Source organism: Petaurus breviceps, unplaced genomic scaffold (genome assembly GCF_028583685.1).
Source record: "Petaurus breviceps papuanus isolate PSGF00001 unplaced genomic scaffold, PetGlider_PUasm1.0 174, whole genome shotgun sequence".
NCBI lineage: Eukaryota > Metazoa > Chordata > Mammalia > Diprotodontia > Petauridae > Petaurus > Petaurus breviceps.
Window position 1 is genome coordinate 27,935,225 of NW_027185761.1, and position 19,956 is coordinate 27,955,180.

Consider the following 19,956-nt stretch of genomic DNA (forward strand, 5'->3'; position numbering starts at 1 on the left):
AGCTGGGTAGCAGGACTAACCTGACAAAGCCCCCAATTCCTTAAATGAATGCAAAAGGAATCAAGCGAGGATTCTACATGTAGAATGTAAGAAGAAAGATGGGGCATGGTGATGAGGGTACCACCATCTCATCAAAGAGGGCACCATCAAGAGTTCCCAAATGTACAGATTAGTATAATGAGGGTAGGAAAGTGGTGTTTATATAAAGAATCAGAATGGAATTGAGACACCACAGTAGTCATAATGGACCAAGAAACAAAAGAATGACTTTTCACCTAGCAGAAAAGTGAACAAACCCAAACAACCGCACCAAAGTTTAAATAATTCCTATATATCTATATATATATATATATTATTTTATCTATCTATCTATCTATCTATCTATCTATCTATCTATCTATCATCTATCTATCTATCTATCTATCTATCTATCTATCTATCTATCATCTATCTATCTATCTATCTATCTATCTATCTAATCATCTATCTATCTATATTAGAGCAAGCCTCTGTGTATGACTTCACACTGAACCATTCCCTAGAATGACATGCATTTTTCTGACAAAGTAAAGTTTCCACACTATTGCATCAAATTAAGGCCAGGGAGAGAGGACAATAGAGGGAAGGTTGTTTCTGGGTCTGTCCTTCGTTCTTGAAGAGGACCATGACATCAGGGAATGATGACATGACTTGCAGTTGACTTGAATTTGAGTGAGGAAGGGCTGTGCAAGGTCACCAGCCTCACTTTCTCCACCAGAGCCATCTGGTTCCAGTGGTTTGATGTTCATCAGGATAATTGGAGATGGCCCAGAATGCAATGGAAGGGCAATGAATCATTCCCATTTGCAATGACATTCTGAATCAAACAAAATACCTGGAGTTTATAAGAGCTTAAAGAACACTCCCAAAACAGGAAGTCTTACTCATGCATATTGCATTAATTGGTACTTGAACTTTTTCCTTTATATCACAACAGTTATTCATTTCATTGTTTTCTATCAATCATCTATCTATAGATAGAGTGATAGAATGACAAAAAACGACAGTCTTTACTTTCAAAATTACATGAACAAGAAAACAAGAGGTGATCTCTCTCTCTCTCTCTCTCCCTCCCTCCCTCCCTCCTTCCCTTTCATTTATTTGCTCCATGATGATATGATACTTCTGTAGCCTTTCCTTTAATCTTGTGAAACTCACATTACACACACACACACACACACACACACACACACACACATATTGGGATGGTAACAAAAATCTTCAACTGTTTGGCTGAAATGGATTTTGATTTAATGCACATACTCTTAGTTGTCATCTACTAGAAGTCATCTTCAGATACCCTGAACTCCATAGAATAAGACTCTCTTACCCAAGCTACCTCACACACTGCTCTTCCACCAAGGGACCAAGACCATGAAGGGTTAAGCCTCTCAGTTTTAAACCCACTGGGACCATATTTATTCCCTCATGTCATCTCCTGTCCTGAAGCTGTGTACTTATCAGTCACTACTTTTCACCCCTTACTCAAATAGCTCTAGATGAATCATGACTACCCATGCATTTGGAAAGGGCATGCTAGTCAATTGTTTTATTATTCTATCCATCTTCCCTGTGACTTTCCAGATCTAAACTCCATTCCTTGCCAACCGCTAATGTAGATGTCTTGTCTCCCAATATTAGATTGTAACTCTTTGAGTACAGGGACTGAATCACTTCAATTTTGAAGCCCCACTACTCAGCACAGTGTCTGGCACATCATAAGATCCGAAATGCTTTTAATCGATCCATAAAATGAAGTCTTAGGCAGTCAACCTTCTTCCACAGTAAATGATAGAAGAAAGTTCATATTCCTGGTTGTCATTAGGTTCAAAGGAATTAAACAACTCCAATTCATAGAATTCAATAGTGAATTATAGAAAGCAACAAAATGAGTGAGTTACACTATGATAAGCAGTGTGCCCATGCACTTGAATGGGTTAGACGTAAGAACAGGTAAGGATTAACAGTTTTGTAAACAAATTTATCATCAGGAAAGGCCCTGTCTCTAAGAAGTTCAAATTACTTAACAGACAGCTACCAAATGAATTCTGACAATATCCCCATGAGGAAGGAATGATTATCTTTCTTTTGAGAGGGTGACCCTTCTCACCTATGTCAGTGAAGGAAATGACATAATAGAAGCTGATGAAACACTTGCTGCCAGTCTTGTTTTACATTAAGTTGGCTTGTTTCTTTCGTGGTCAGGGATAGCTGATAGAAAGGGACTACTTCTTTTCTGTCACCACTACTTTAGGAATGAGGAGGAAAACATGAGTATATTACAGAGAACTTGCTATTCTTAACCCTTCTCTTCAAGATGACCCCATATACAGAGTGTTAATAGAAATCGGTCTCTTCTTTTCTCTTTTGAGAAATACAAAATTTGCTACAGAAACAAAAAGAAAACGAGTCTCCTGGATTTTTCCCTGATAGTGTGTCCAGATGAAAACTGAATTATCAGATTACATATAAATGTAATGGCAATCATAATTGGAAGATCTTCCCTGCCCTTTTATAGGCCAAATGTAATCACATGGAGCCCATGGTGGGAGGAGCTTGGTGAAAGGGTAGAACGGGAAGGGCTGAGCAGGAGAGAGAACACTACTAGAGCTGGGAGCAAGCAGCCTGAAGGCAGATAAGTTAATGTGAGTGACAGGGGCATTTTTGCTTAAGGGAGGCTATTTTGTTTTGAAGGCCTGATGGAGGCAAGACTTGGGAATGTAGGTGCTCATTGTGTTCATTATGTGTATGAACCTCTTGGTTGCTATGATAGATTTGGCTTTCTGGTGTTGGAATATGGCTTTCTGGTATCCAAAAAATGTTTGGTTTCTGCCTTCCATGTGGAGAGTCTGCTATATTTTATGATTCACAACTACACCAGCATATTCATAGATACCGTGGGTGCTGTGAATATCCTACTGGCATTAAAATAAGTCATCCTGGAGTTCCTTATGGAAGGTAGAATGATACAGTGGAATGAACACTAGACTTGGAATCTGAAGACCTCACTTAGAATTCTGCCTCTGGGACATATTAACTGAGGTACATCTTTGGTCAAGTCATAGCTTTCTTATCTATAAAATGATTATTGTAACATTTATACTAGATATTTCACAGGGTAGTTGTGAGAAAAACATGCTTTACTGTAAAAAAATGCCATGTATAAGTGAGATAATATTATAAACATTCCCAAGTTCAGATATGAGATGTACCCTTCACAGAAGGCTTTAGGACTGTCTTTTTTGGTCTACAACCTTTAACGCCAACTGTCATCATTCTCCTGTTCTGGGCTATATACCAGAGGCTCTATATGGGCACTTTAATGGTGCCCTGGCATGGACATACTCCCTTTTCTAAAAGGGGGGAGATTAACACCTGGTTTGAAAATTCTGGAAGGAGACATTTTGCTTGTGCTTTTGCATTGTGCTAGTGAAATGAATGCAAAAAGGTTGCCAAAGATATTTGTGGTTTAATCAAAACCAATTTGATAAACTGAAAGAACAATTAGTTATTACCTAACTCACTGCCTAATACTTTTTTTGCTACAATAGAACTCCTCATTTTAAAGCTTTTAACTGTCAAATCTAAGTAAAACTAAATTGCAAATTTGTAGGATGATAGAGTAGCTGAATTTCTTCAGCTGTATTTTGTTCACTACATCTGGCCATTTTCCATTATACAAAATTTAAATCCCATAGTTTCATGTACATTATGTGCTATTTTAATTGATCTCTTTTGGATTTCCAGCCATATGCCTAATATTAGAGTATGTGGATTTGCATATAAGATTTCATTGTTCCCATTTGGCGACACACTGCCTCTAATTGCACCAATCAAGCATTTACAACATTATAGCCCATACAGAAACCTCTACAGATATGACATAAAAATGTCTAAAATGCTTGAAAATTTGCACACTGCTCTAGTCCAACTGTCTTTGGATCTGATGGTGGCCACAATCCTCAAATTATACTATCTGTAACCACCAAGGTACTTGAAGCAAAATTCTCAAACTTTTGCACCAGTTTGTCATCATGTGAATTCCATTACCGGCCATACTAAAAGCCTCTAAGTCTAGATTTTGGCTAGAACTTTAAAACAAAGACAATCTTAGATATATTCCCTTATATGATAAAGTGTCAGAAGAACATCGGTGCCTCTGAGGATCCCTTATGGCTTACAGACTATTTCCCCAAAGTCATTTAGTGGGGTGATATCTTTCAAAAGCTACTGGAATTGTTTTTGACCTTCATATCCTTCAAGCTCTAATTAAAATGAAAATAATGAATCATAGTCAATCTTTTTCATATCTTTTAAAAAAGGTTATTTTGTAATAGCATTTATTTGGTAAAATGCACTCTCACATATAAGAAGTTCAAGGAAAATTCACTTGAAAAATATATTTATGAGATAGAAAAAAAAACTTCACTCTTCTCATTCCCTTTCAAACAGTCTTCTTTCTCTACCATACCTTGCATTTTCTAATACTCATACTTCAGTCAAGGAATGTTATTATACATTGAAATGAAATGCAAAGTAGTTTCACAGATAGTAAATATGTATTATGGAATTGAAATCTACTATGTTAGAAGCACACAATGCTCTCTGAGCACACATTTTATAGGGGGTTCCTATAAGCTTCTTTATGAGTAATATGCATTGTCTAGAAACCATTTGCTGTCCTTGGTGCTGAACTTAGTAACTGAAGACTCATGCAATATTCACTGTTTTTGACATATGCCAAGTTTATGTCTTACAATTCAAATGATTTAGTTAAAACACATCTCTGCAGTTAGGGAGACAGTCAACTGCCAAGTATTCTACAAATTAGGACTGAAACACAGACTATTGGAAAGAATGCCTTCATCACCTACTGGAAACATGGGTCATGGGAATTTTGAACTGGAAAGGATTTAGGGTTCACTGATTCCAAACCCTTATTTTCTGGGTGAGGAAACTGAGACCCAGAGGTGGTGAAGTAACTTGCCTAAAGCAACACTACTATTAGCAAATACATAACAAGAAATCAAAGATCCTGATTCCCAGATCATCCTTATTTTTACTATGTATATTAAGCAATTGTTGTGGATAAGTGCTTGCCATTCCTCATAATGCTATTTTCAATAAAGAAATAATTTGCCTTATGCACCTAATCTAATTAGTTTGCATTGAAAAAGAACACAATAGTATATATTAGAAATGCAATACCTTGACATTATCCTACTAATGTATATTTTCACTTACCTTTTCAGCTGACTGAGCAGTGCCAAAAAATATTGGAATGAAGGCAAGCCATACTATACAGGTTGTATACATAGTGAATCCAATGGGTTTGGCTTCATTAAAATTCTCTGGGACACCCCGAGTCTTGATGGCATAGACAGTGCATGTAACCATGAGTAGGATGCTATATCCCAAGGAACAAATGATTTGTAGATCTGTAATGTCACATTTGAGTACTCCTCTGGCTTGATCAGGGTTTATTGTCTTGTGTTCATCATAATCTATAATAATATTGGGTGGGTCAACCCCAAACCAAATGAAAACACCTAGAAGTTGAACAGATATCAAACTGGAAGTGATTGCCAGCTGTGACGTTGGGCTTATTAGCCTTGGTGCTGTCACTGATTTCTTGCCTTGCTCAAATATACGATAAATGCGGTTTGTTTTAGTCAAGAGAGCAGCATAGCTTATACACATGCCCAAGCCCAGGAACACTCGTCGGAAGGAGCACACTGCCACATCAGGTTTGGCGATCATTAGGAAGGTAATTATGTAGCAAAGAAAGATCCCTGTCAGCAGGACATAGCTGAGCTCTCTTCCTGAAGCCCGGACAATTGGAGTGTCATTGTAACGAATAAAGGTAGCCATTACAAAAATTGTGGCAATAATCCCAAGCATTGCCAAGAAAACGGGGATAACAGCCCAAGGTGAGTGCCATTCAAGTTTCACAATGGGGATATCCTGGCAGCCAGTACGATTCTCATTTGGTCGCTTATCATACGGACAGTGTTGACATGTCATCTCATCAGATTGGTACTGATATCCATCACACGGCTCACAGGTCCAACAGCAAGGTGTCCCCTTCTGGGTCTTTTTCCTTTGACCAGGCTTACAAGGCAAAGTGCAGACTGATGATGGGATTTCTCGTACTCCTTTGCCCCACTGCATATCATCTATCTATAGCACAAAAAATATAAAGCAGAAGCAAGTAGATTATACACATGCTATTTAACAGAAATTGCAAGAAATATAGGAAAGTGAAAAAGGAAGATTAAAAAGCAAATTAAGAAAAATCAATCTCAGTATAGCAACAAGGGTTAAGATTTTGAAGAGTCAAGGATTTTATAGTTGTTAGTTTGGGCAAAATGAATACATGCCAATTGTCTCTCACTATATCCTGTCAGCATGACTGTGATTGCTAATATAATTTATTACAATAAATTCTAATCAATAACAATTAATTCCAATACTCATCTCCAGGGAGAAATAAGACTATTACTGAAATCCATTAATACCTGGAGGCCATTGCTTGAGAATGTGTGAACATTTTAAATGAGGATTAATATGGCCTTTAAATGTAAGTTGGACACTTCTTTATAGAATGTAAATTAACAGGTAGAAGGTGGCACAAAAATACTGAGGTTGAATTTGACTCTTGTAGTTTAAGAGGAGACTTGCTTCTTTTATTGATGAAGACATTACAAAACTAAGAGTGGGAATAAAACTATGAAAAGCAGAAACAAATAAAAGTCTTGTATGTAACTAGGTTGATATTTCTAATACAATTTTTACTTATGTCACTACATTTTCTTTCATATTTAATTATTTAATAGTGTGCAATAGGTGGTTTAAGTTTCTGGGTCCTGGTATGACATCTTCCTGGCTCAGTTACATAATACTGGCCTATCAACATGAAAATTAGTCACATCTGTGACTTGATATTGATTATGAAAAAAATTATGCTGGCTTGTATCTTTTACCTGTCTGATTTTTCACCTAGTTATTTGGAGAGCTTTTGGATCTGAACATTAGGAATAGTACAAGATTCCACACAAGGAAAACTATCCTAGAAGTTGGTAAAGGGGTTGAAGGGTCAGTGTCTGAATTACACAAACATAGCCTCAGTATACAATGGTTCACTGGAGGATTACCTGGGACTCAGAAACTTGAACTACCTGTTGCACATTAAGTAATTAAGAACAAAAACATACATTTTGTGGTTAACACAAGAACATTCATTTTGGTATTCAGCAGAGACAGAACCAAATGAACAAAGCTAAACCCATGGTGCTTAAAGCTTGTGTGTGTGTGCGTACACACACACATGCGTGTGATTGTGGTAGCTTGTGCATGTGCACTTTTCTCGCAGACACAATTCCTTCATGTTTCCCTTCCTTTAAAGACTACTCAGTCTTCTCTGACTGGCCTCTGCACCAATTCCCATCCCACCCTCAGCAAATGCTTTTCCCCAAGTGAAAATATTCTTGATTATGGCTCTATTGTTCAATCTATTGCCTTATTGAGTAGAGCAAGAATGGATCCAAATAAGTGGATTTGTTGTTTTAGTTTATCTGGAATTCAATTAACTGACTGGATAATTTGATGCCTCATGGGTATAAAACAGAATAATCAAGAGAAAAAATGTTTTTTTAAAACAATAATTATAGAATGCTCCTATCTCATTGTTGTAGTTTGTTAATCACATCTGACCCTTCAAGATCCCATTTGGGGTTTTCTTGGCAAAGGTATAGAGTGGTTTCCATTTCATTCTCCAACTCATTTTACAGATGACAAAACTGGGGCAATCAGGGTTAAGTGACTTGCCCAGGGTTACATAACTAGTCAGCATCTGAGGCCACATTTGAACTTGGCAGATGGATCTCTCTGACTACAGGCCTGGTACTCTATCTGGTACCACCTAACTGCCCCATTAATATTTCACTATTGTCACCTTCATCTTACCTTATTTCCCATGTGCTAGAGAGTCAAGTCTTATTACCATTTACTTGAATTCAAAGAATATTCCAGGTTCCTTTTTAAGGCAATTGTTGAGAACCCTGGGAGTGAAAATATGGTACAGAGTCCCTAATAGAATTTAGAATTTAGTGCTCTCTTCCTCTCTCTCTCTCTCTCTCTATACACACACACACACACACACACACACACACACACACACACACACACAAATTGAATGTGTAATTTTATTGGTGCAGGAAACTCCCAGTGAGGAAATTCCTGGACAAGTGTAGATCCACATCTTTTCTGAAACTTGGTTTTAGAGAGCTGCTTGGGATCAGTGAGACATTAAGTGACTTGCTCAGGGTCGTGCAGTCAGTATGAATCAGAAGCAGGACTTGAACCATGATCTTGACTCCAGGCCTACTCTGTCATGTAACTTTCAAGATTACAAAAGGCCTTGCCAGTTTCTAATTTTAACTCATTTACTTGAACATGAACTTGAGTCAGAATAAATAAATCTAACAGATATAAAATAAAATTATTTCATTCTATATACCATTATTTCTAAGATATTAAAGCATTAACAATATTCCTAAATATATTTTTAAATTAAAGAATGATGTGTTATATTATGAATATAAGAGTTAGTTAAACTCAAGAAAAAATAGCAAGGTATTATTAACCCAAATGTTTTCAAATAAAAAGTTCCATTTAGATATACCATGAAAGAATAAAAGAAAAAAAATCTACAGGAAAAATCATTTTTAAGAGAAAATTCTCTATTTTCAGCAGTAGTGAAAACTGATGTGTCAGATGATTAAACTTGATCTATGGGAATAAATGTAGAGCTCACCCAAATATAAAAAAAATCAAATTAGCATTACACATAATATTTTACAGCCAATTTTGAATGTTGCCAGCTTATTCTTTTCTCTCTGAGAAAATAAAAGGCCCAGCTTTGTAGATCAGTCTTTTTCCCCCTTTCCAACTTATCAAAGTAGATGGGAAAACTGCATTCACAAACATTATATTGAATGATTATTTAATTTGCTTTCAATTTTCATTTAAAGCAGATCTTCACTCAATTTAATTGTATGTATTAAAATCACAAAGCTACTCCATGTTCCAAAATGTACACAAAATAATCTATTTTCTCTGCCAGAAATACAAATATATTTGTATATAGGCTATATAAACACAAACACATATACTGCCGAGGAGATAAAAATGTGGATCCACATTGGAAAAATATTTCCAATCCCTTTTTATTATGGGAATTTAAAGATGACTTGTGTAATTGTGCTTCGTATCTGAATTTGAGAGGCAGGGAGGAGAGTGGATAGAGAGCCAGCATCGCGGCCAAGAAGATCTGGGTAAGAGTCTTGCCACTGACAGATTCTAGCTATGTAAACCTGGGTAAGACACTTAACTTGTCAGTGCTCTTGGAAATGCCCTATGAATACAAGTTGCTGAAAACATAATCATGACTGGTAGAAGGAGTTTCCTTTTCTGGTAACTCCCTAAGGTAGTGAAGTCATAGGACTGGTCCCTAGCCCTATGTGTATGTCTAAATGTTTTTTTGATGCTTCAGTGTATTGGTATGTATATCAATATGGGACTTTACTCTCTCAGTACAGATCATAACCCATATGTACCTTCTTATCATGTGCTTTATTATCCAGGTTTTTCTATAAATCCTCTGTAATCGATCTGCTCAAACCACTGGAGACTTCCCTCTGGTTCCTTTAATAGGCAACTACTGAAAGGTTTTGAATAGGTGAGTGGCATGTATTAGACCAGTGCATGAGTAAGATTAGTTTGTCATTATGTGAAGTATAGATTGGACAGTAAAGAAAATAGATGCAGGAAAATGAATCAGGAGGCCAATGCAATCACCCAACAGAGGCAAATGAAACCATACTCCAGAATGTTGGCAAATGGGGTTAAGCAAATGATATAACATAGTCAAATGCAGTATACACACAGAACATCTTCTGCTTCATATGCAAGAAACTGGTCGGCTGTCAAAGGGACATTGCTTAGGCTTAGAGAATTACTTAGGGTATTATATTTTTAATATCAATTCACCTCCAAAAGTTTCTGTAGCAGAGATTTTTACTGTGGGGTTTTTGAACTTGCATTCGTAATATTTGGATAATTGCATTTCAATATGATTTGTTTCATATATAGTAGCATATTTTATATTATACATTTAAAATATTCTGAGAAAAGTTTCAACAGAGTGCCAAAGGAATGTCTCTGTCTCTGTCTCTGGTACACACACACACAAATACATATGTGCATGTTAAGAATTTTGGCCTATAGTAACTCAAGTACCAAGTTTGTTTATTGTCATTTACATTATTCAAAATAAACAGAAGAGTCTATAAGGTGTTTAGGCATTAGGGGACCAAGAAGATTCAATAATTTTGATTTTTTTTAAATGAAGATAAATTAGTTCCAATTTGAACACGATCCTTTAATTATCTTTATTTCAAGACAGAGTGAATGATATTAATGAATTTAATAGCCCTTAAACAGTTCTTTAGATTTGGCCATTAGAAGTGGCTATTCTCAGAAAGGTGCACCTGGCTACAAATGGGCAATGACTATAGACAAGAGACAGCTCAAATTGACAGGGAAGTGAAGGGGAATTTTTAAGTTTCCCTTCTCAGGGAAAATCATGTTTTCCTTCTCACTCACAATCCTAATCAAATACCCCTTTATGAATTCTGTGTTTTAAGCTTTGGAGGTCATAAGGTGAAAAATTTAAAAATGAAAGAATATATAGAAATGTGGGATGGAGGAAGAGAATTTCAGAGCTGTTTTCATGTGTGTATTTATGCTTGAGTGTCCCCAGCCACAATAACTCCCCCAAAGCTGTAGTCTACATGACCAAATGCTTCCCAGATTTCCACGTGGATAATTAACAGCTAAAACTCAAAAGAGAGCCGCTATGAATATTTTAGAACATATAGGTTATTTTCCTTATTTTTCTCTATTCATCTGTGGAAAACATAACTAGGAGCGATATTACTGTGTCAAAGGGTACAATAAAACTCATCTTACCCCCCCAAACAAACAAAAAGCTAAAGCTGTTGCTGTTTAGAGGTTCATATAAGAAGAGGAATGGAATTAAATGATGTAAATGGAAGTATACACACACACACATATAGTAATAAGGATGAAGATGTCACAAGAAAGGTAGGATGAAAGGACTGGGAGAGGTCATCAGTATGAAAGATCATGTCAAATTTCAGGAAGCATGAAATCAATTTGATTGTGTTGGCTACCTAAAAAGTCAAATTGGAAGGACTTCCTGACAGAGTTGAGGATGCAGAAAAATTGTTGCTATACTAGCCATGTAAAGACAGTCCTCATCTCCATAAGATATTAAGAATTTTTCTAGTAAGAATCACATGGTCAGTCACCCATATGTGGCTAAAATATACTTCCTCATTGACTGTTCATTCATTGATTTATCATATATTACTGAATGTTTCTTCTATACAAGGCTTCATGCCAATTGCATTGGGGGTTATGATAATCAAAGAACAATATGATCTTATGATATATTGCTTTCTTACCATTCTTATCAACTATTTAAATGTAGTTGAAAGGGGATCACAAAGGAAGAGTTCATCACCATCCTGAAAAGATATTTATTAGAATGTGACATGGTACGTATGAATGACTGGAGTGGAATAAACATGTATCAAATGCCTACTATGTTAAGCACTTTAAAAAATATCTCGTTTGATTCTCACAACACCCCTGTCCCCATTTTAGAATTGAGGAAAATGAAGCAGACAGAGGTTAAATGACTTTCCCAAGGTCATACAGATAGTAAGTATTGAACTCAGGCCTTCCTGACTTCAGGCCTAGCTACTAGTCTAAATATACTATGCCATCTAGCTGTGGCCATCTGACTGACTGACTAAATGAATGAATGAGCATTGATTAAACACTTGCTATGTCCAAAGTTCTTGCTAAGTCCTGGGGATGAGAACAGAAGAGGGAGACAGGTCCTACTTTCAAGAGGCTCACATTCCAATAGCAAGATACAACATTTAGAGAAGGGTTCACCTCTAAAGAGAAAGGCCCCGTCCTTCCTAGGGCATATGAGTGAAGCAGATGACAAAGCCTCTTTAATGTCACTTCCATCAATAAAAATGCTTCAGTCTCTGATGTTGTATCATTTGACAGCGTCAAGGTCTTTGATGACAAGAGCTTTCTTTTTGAGGTCTTCAATATCTGTGAGTGATGAGAATGCTGGAGCAACCACACATGAAGAGGGCACTGTCAGGTTATATCTCGAAGATGGTTGCTTTCCAAGATAGTAGCTATGGATGTCATACTGCAAGCCTGACTGAAGCTTTCTGATCTGGGTAAGGATTTGGGGTGGGGGCGTCAGCTATTTCCAAGGCTCCCACTCACAGGTTCCTAGGCTGTACCTGCCATTGTCTGATGGAAAGTGGTGATAGAGGGAGTCTGACATGCCTTGCACATGCAACTTCCTTTCTCCCCCCTGAGATGTTTATGTAGATGGTTCATATTCTCTTCTCCTCCCTCTTTTTACCACCGCCTTAAACATCAGCATCTCATAAATTTCTCTTAAGGAATTTTCTCAGAAACATTTCATTGGGTCATTTATTTACAGCTAGTAGGCATTTATTCTTGCTATTGAGTTGTTTCAGTCATATCCAACTCTCCATGACCCCATTTGGGATTTTTTTGGCAAAGATCCTTGAGTGGTTTTACATTTTCTTCCCTAACTCCTTTAACAGATGAACTACTGAGACAAGCAGGATTGAATGGTATGCTCATGGTCACATATTTAGTAAGTATCTGAGGCTAGATTTGAACTCAGGTCCTCCTAACTTCTGTGCTGGTGTTCTATTCACTGTACCACTTATTTGCCCCAGTAGGGATTTTAAAGGATGTTAACTTAATAGATGAGGAAATAGAGGGACAAGGTGGTGAAGTGACTTTTCCAAGAGAATACGTGTCAAGTCAGAGGCATAATTTGAACCGAGATTCTCTAACTTCAAAATGCCACACTATCTCATTTCTTCCTCTTTGAATATATAACATCTTACAAACAGCTTTTAGAAATGCTTAAATCACATGCCAATTGTATGTTCCGCTTCTGGAAAAGAGCTTCTTTAGGTAATAGCTATATGATTATTTAAATGTTATTGGAAACTCTTGACAAGAATAACTAATATTTATGTTTTGGTTTATGATTTCATAGAATTTTATATACATTATTTTATATGACTCTCATAATCCTCATATGAGATAAGTAGCAAAGTCCTAAGTCATAGTTTTTTTTTAAAATTTCATAAATGAGGGAAGTAAGGTTCAGAAAGAAAAAGTGACTTGTCTGACATTACATTGCTCTTTTGATTCTTCGTCTAAGGTCCTTTCCATGATGTTAATTGACCTGACAAAGTTGAAATTCTTCTTTATTTCTCCTCTTAGTATTGATGAACATCTTGATATGGTACAGTTTTCTTTAGAAAAAAAGTGATACCTTTAAAGAACACACATTTATAATGGGGAAGAAGAGGGAGATATTTATTTGATAATATAAGGTAAAATAAGATAAGATAAACCCAATGGCATATATGCCTCGCACAAAGGAAGATTAGGACATGGTTCCAAGAGAGATACTTAATCTAAGGAAAAAATTGGATGAACAGTCCTTCAGTCCATGAAATAAGATCCATTTGCTTTTTTAAATAAGTTTATAATATGTAAACTAGGGACTGAGCTCTTTGGACATTAAACCAAACACTACAGAAATCCATTGCAATTGAACACATCAGTTTTCTCTTATATAAATTTGTTCCTTCTTGCACCTTTCATTTATTCCTGGGCATTTTCTACATGCAGGACAATTTTGCCTCTCAGAGCTATCTCTATTTGTTATATTCTATTAGCGTATTTCCCTAACTTACACAGTAAACCAAATTGGCTGCTATTTTTATGGTACATTTCTTCATAATATTATTTTTACTTATTATAGCTTCAATAGGATGAGGTCATTTAAGAATGCTTCTTCATTAAAATGCCATTTGTTCATTAAAACTTATTTGTCTTTTATAATTTATGGATAGAGATTCTGAGGGGAAAAAACATAGTGGAACAACCTGAAATTTCAGGTTAGGGAAAGGAGTTTTATTTCAACTATGTAGGACCCAAAACTAGCAACAGTTTGTTTGAGAAATACTGCAGAATTTCAAAGTTGCTTTAAATTTTTACACATTTAACAGAGAGCATGACTAGACTATGAAGAAAATTCTATATGATGATAAAACTTCACTAAATCTGCTTCTATTAATTCCATATTTTATTAGCATGAGAAATCTACAATTCATGGGGATGTGATCTAGTTAGCCTTGTAAATGGGAACATCAGTTATTTTATCATACATGATATTGTCTAGATCAAAATTGTCAGTAATATCAATATATCATAACTAATACCCGCTGTCATTTCCTGAAACCCTATTGTTTTAGAGATATACTAGATGATTTAGTGTGATCCAAACTAACACTTAAAGCCCAGTGGCATTAATTCCCCTGAGTATCAGTCCATTTACCAGCACCACATTGCTTCCTGCTATGTGTATAACTATTTTCCCTATGGAGCTAACTGCCCCCTCTAATGTTGTTTTGTCTAACATTCTGTTTCCATAGAACCAATGAACTAAGTCTGTACAATTAACACAATCCTTAAATAGTAAAAGATGTCAAGAAAACAGATTAATGCATGTAAGAAGGGTACATGTTCCTTTCCTGAAATATTCAGGGACTGGAACCCCTAGATGATAATGAGAAATTGCTGGCTTTGGGGCACAGTAAAAAGGCAGATAAATTTACCTGCTTTGTCTTAATGGTTTGGCCTATAGTGAATCTGGGGGTATTCTTATATACAAATAGGATGGGATAAAGTTCTAGTAATTCACATTTAGGATAGTATTTTAATTTTGTAAAATTTAGCAAGTTCTTTTTTTTTTTATATAAGCAATCGGGGTTAAGTAACTTGCTCAAGGTTACACGGCCAGTTATTTCTGGGTGTGGTGCTGAGTATCTGAGCCCAGATTTGATCCAGGTCATCCTGACACTGGAGCCGATGCTCTTACTCGCTGCCACCTGGCCACCCCTAAGCAATTGGGGTTAAGTAACTTGCTCAGGGTTACACGGCCAGGTGTTTCTGGGTGGGTGCTAAGTGTCTGAGCCCGGGATTCAATCTCCAGGTCTTCTCAACACTGGAGCCGGTGCTCTTACTCGCTGTGCTACCTGGCCACCCTTTAGCAAGTTCTTTCTTCATTTCTACCTTGTAGGGTAGGTAGTACCAGTATTACCAGACGCATTTTACAGATGAGGAAGTTGAGATTTATGAAGCTAAAATCACTTGTTCATATTGTTACAAGTAGAAAATGTTGGAGCCAGCATTTGAAACCAGTGCTCCTGAATCTGAGTCTAACACCATCCCAGGATGTCTTTTATTTGAAGTTTAAAAAAAAAGGTTTACTAATATTAATAAAATTGGCAAGGAGTATTAGTGCAAAGATTTTTAATTAGGGAAGCTGGGTAGGGTGGAAGTAAGGAGTTGATAAAAACTAATCAAGGGTCTTAATTTCAGTAGGTTCAATCACTAAGTATTTATTAAATACCTACTGTGGTTGATGGGCTCTCCTAGGATAGGTGGCAGAGAGACAAAGAAAAAAAAAACTTAAAGAGTTACTGATTTCAAGGAGATCATACTCTCTCTGGCTGTCCTCCATGCCTGGAATACTCTCACTCCTCTGCTCTGACTACTGACCTCCTTGACTTACTTTAAGACCCAACTAAAATCCCACCTTTGGAGGGAAGCCTTCCCCAACTCCTCTTAATTCCAGGGCTTTCCCTATGTTAAATATTTCCTATTTATCTTATATGTAGCTTGTTTTTATACATTTGCTCTCATGCTGAGACTGTAAGTTCTTTGAGGACAGAGACTATCTTTTGCCTCTTTTTGCAACACCATACAAATAGTAGGTGCTTATTAAATATTGATTGTTATTTATATGCGAGTATATGGAATAAATTTATATAGCATAAATATAAAATAACTATAGAGTATTTGTGAGGGCACTAGGAGTTTGTGATATAAATAAAGACAGAGTAGAGAGTTATACTTGAACTTTGTATTGAAGGAAGTAAAGGTTTCCCTTCATTTCCCTAAATATACACATTACTCAAGTTGTTTTTTTTTATCCTAACTCATTACTCTGTGCAATAAAACTGTATTTCTTTATAAGTATTTTATAATTACAACTAATCATATATTCACATTGGCCTTCCCTTGATTAAACAATGAGTATAGTTTGACTGTGCTTGAAAACATTACAAAAAATCAAAACCCACAATCACTACTATCTCATTGTTCCATCAGACTCTAATGATACTATATTCTTATGAATAGCCATGGTTAGCAAAGGAAGACAGACCGTGGGTAACAGCAACCCCGAGCTGAGGCCCAACTTCCTTCTAAGAACAACTTCCTATTCTCATGACTACATTCTTAGAGGAACTGCTTAAAAGAATGAAGACAGCTCCTTCTCCTGGCACCCGCCGAACTTCTGGAATCCATGTCATTAACAGTGACACCATTAATAGTGACACTTAAGAACGATGATGAGGAGGAGAATGAGGTCCTTCTACATTGTATGCTGTGATGGGATCTTGCACTTTCTTTCAAGATGATGTACATCTAGCTTTTGACTTTTGTATAAATACCCATGGATGGGGCACCCTATCTATTAGAAAGAGACTTTTTAACAACAAAGTGTTTCTCATTATTTTTCTTCTATACCAAATTGCCTTAGGGAAGAAGTATGACCACAAGTGAGTTAACTCCACTTTCCTCAGTTTAAGATCATTGATTTCAGGTCTGCAAACATTCTTTAGTTCTGTGGCTAGATCATAGGATTTGGGCCTTTCAGGGAATATTGAGATCTTAGAATCCTGAGGGTCTTACCCCGGAAGTCTGTAAAAATATGTTTTACAATATATTTGTTGGGGAGGCTAGGTGGTGCAATGAATAGAGCACCGGCCCTGGAGTCAAGAGGATCTGAGTTCAAATCCAGCCTCAGACACTTAACATTTACTATCTTTGTGACCTTGGGAAAGTCACTTAACTCCAATTGCCCTGCTTTCCCCCCTCCAAAAAGCAAAATAAATGAACAAATAAAATATATTTGCTATTTCAATTTAATTAGTTACCTCGGTAATTTATGTATTTAATAACCTTATTCTAAGAAGGGGTCCATAGGGTTCACCAGGCTGATGCCCAAGGGGTCTGTGACATAAAAAGGTTAAAGAACACCTGTTCTACCCCAACTTCTTAATTAAAATGGATGAAGAAACTGAGACAAAGAAAGTGAAGCAGTCTGCTAAGACCACACAGGTAGCGAGATAGCACAGGTCAGAGTAGAACCCAGGTTTTCTGCATCTGTGTCCAGGACTTTTTCTAACATACCTCCCTGCTTCTAGGCAAGCATCAAATAAATATCTCTTATGAGAACTGAAACCACGGCATCCTAGACTATCACATTTAGAAGACACTTCAAAGGATACATCGTCCAACTCTCTCACTTCATTGAAGGCATTTAATAAATGCTTGCTAATTCTATTTGGCTTAGAGGTGAGCAAACCTCTCCTGCAAGATCAAATACAAACTCTTATATTTGACATTAAAGCACTTCACAAGTTGCCTCCAACTTACCTTTGTTGGCTTATCATACCCTACCTTCATGCAGTCTATTGTCTGGCCCTGTGGCCTTCTGGCTGGTGCTTACACATGAAATTCTATTTCCTGTCTCACTACTTTCATATGAACTATCTGTCCCCCATGCCCAGAAAGGATTCCCTCCTCACCTGTGCTTCTCGGAATCTCCATTTTTCCCCACTGTTCAACTCAAATGAAACATTTCCTCATCCTTTTGACACTAGAGAATCTCCTTTCCACCAACAAAATTCCCTATCATTTACATTGTGTATATGTGTTGTTCCCCTGGATACAGCGTAAACTCCTTGAAGATCACACTATTTTATTTCTGTCTTAGTTTAATCAGTATCTAGTATATAGTAGGCCCATAATAAATAAATGTATGCTGATTGTCTTATTGACTGATACCCAAAATATAGAAAGGAACTGGCAAAATATATAACTTTGGGGAAAAAAACACTTTCCACTAAAGTTAGAAAAATGATAGGAACAGAAATAATTCAAAGTACAGCATAGCCATACTGGAAATCAGAGGGAACATTCAGGGTCATTCAATCTGAGAGTAGGGTAGTCGGTTCCTTGAGAGCTAGGTGTCTTTATTTACTTAGAAAATTTCACAAATGAGAAGGTAAGCAATGCCCTTGAGCACTCCTTATGTGGAGCCTCTAATATCTACTTTGATTTTAAATACCACACACTATAAAGGCAAGAGCCATATGATTCCCAGTATCATTGCTACTAAATCTTTTCCTAAACCATCTCCGCCATTCATCTTGCTTTCCACACTCGAGACAACTTGCAAATTGCTTTACACCCACTCACCTGGGGTGAGTCACGATTTATGCCAGGTGAGTGGTAGAGAATGCTGAAAATTTGGCTGTGTGTGTGTGTGTGTGTGTGTGTGTGTGTGTTTTCCAGGCAGGAAGTTTGTTTCTTCTCTTTTCTAAAGTGGATGGAAGAAATTGTGTCTAACAGATTCAGTTGGAATGGATAGGACCATAATACATTTCCAGTGACACTTGGTCTATGGTCTTTTTCTTTTATTTAGTTAGCCCTTTACTTCTGACATTTCTTTCATCACTAAAAGAAATGAAAGGAACTCTTCCTTGTTAATGCTTAGTCTTCTAAAACATAGTATAGCAGTGGATACAGTGCTAGACTTGGAGTCTGGAAGGTCTAACCTCAAATCTTGCCTAGGAAACTTATGAATATTGGGACCCTGCCAAAATCAATGGAAATTAATATGTCTCAAGTTTCATCTTCTATAAAATAATAGCTCTTATATTAGAGTGTTGTTAGGATTGAATCAGTTAATAATACACCCTGAAAATTTTAAGTCTTGCTCTATTGGTGTTGTTCATTCCTTTTTTAAGAAGACCAATGACACCATAGGGTTACATTGTGACTTGTGTGTGAACTCATTTTAAGTGAAGCAGTTTCACAAAATCACCAGCCTCACTCTTTCTTCCTGAGTCACCAAAGTCCAGTGACATGACAATTGTCAGAGCATGTGGCTATTGCCCTGGATGCAGTGAATGAATTTTGTCTTCCATGTCTGACCAAGCTCTAAGTGTTCACAGTGCCTGCTTCAGCTGCTTCCATGGCCATTGGAACAGACTGTTCTCATCTGCCCATCCCACTGGGGGAAGTCTTTACATGCTTGGGGGAGACATCTCCCAAAGCTTGCTATATAAGGATGAACGGCAACTTAGTGTTTACAAATCTTTTTTGTTGTTGTAATTCAGTAACTTTCAGTCATGTTCAATACTCTATGACCCCATTTAGGGTTTTCTTTATAAAGATATGAAGTGAAGCTCATTTTATGGAGGAAGAACAGAGGCACACAGGGTTAAGTGACCTGCCCAGGGTCACAAAGCTACTAAGTATCTGAGGCCAGATACGAACTCATGAAGAGGAACTTTCTTGATTCCAAGCCAGTGCTCTATCTACTGGGCCACAGCACACATCTTATGGCATTTTGTCTGCTTCTGCTAACTGTTTTATCTGACAATACATTCTTTATCATCTAATGTTTCATATACTTGTGCCTATACATGTTGCCTTGGATTATCATTGCTTGTATACATGCTTCCTTCCCATACTAGATTACTAGATCTTTGAATAGTTATTTTTATACAACTCAGTAGGTTTCCTAGCCCATACTGTATTAATAAA

General features: G+C 36.8%; 1 protein-coding gene across 2 annotated transcripts in view; it reads right to left on the reverse strand.

Moving 5' to 3' along the window:
• GRM7 (glutamate metabotropic receptor 7) overlaps positions 1-19,956 on the reverse strand; it is a 375,698-nt gene that overhangs the window by 195,343 nt on the left and 160,399 nt on the right. For both annotated transcript variants that reach the window (XM_069084050.1, XM_069084052.1), the window contains exon 4: positions 5,284-6,219. In XM_069084050.1, the coding sequence (XP_068940151.1) occupies positions 5,284-6,219 (936 nt within the window). The remainder of the gene's footprint in view (positions 1-5,283; positions 6,220-19,956) is intronic.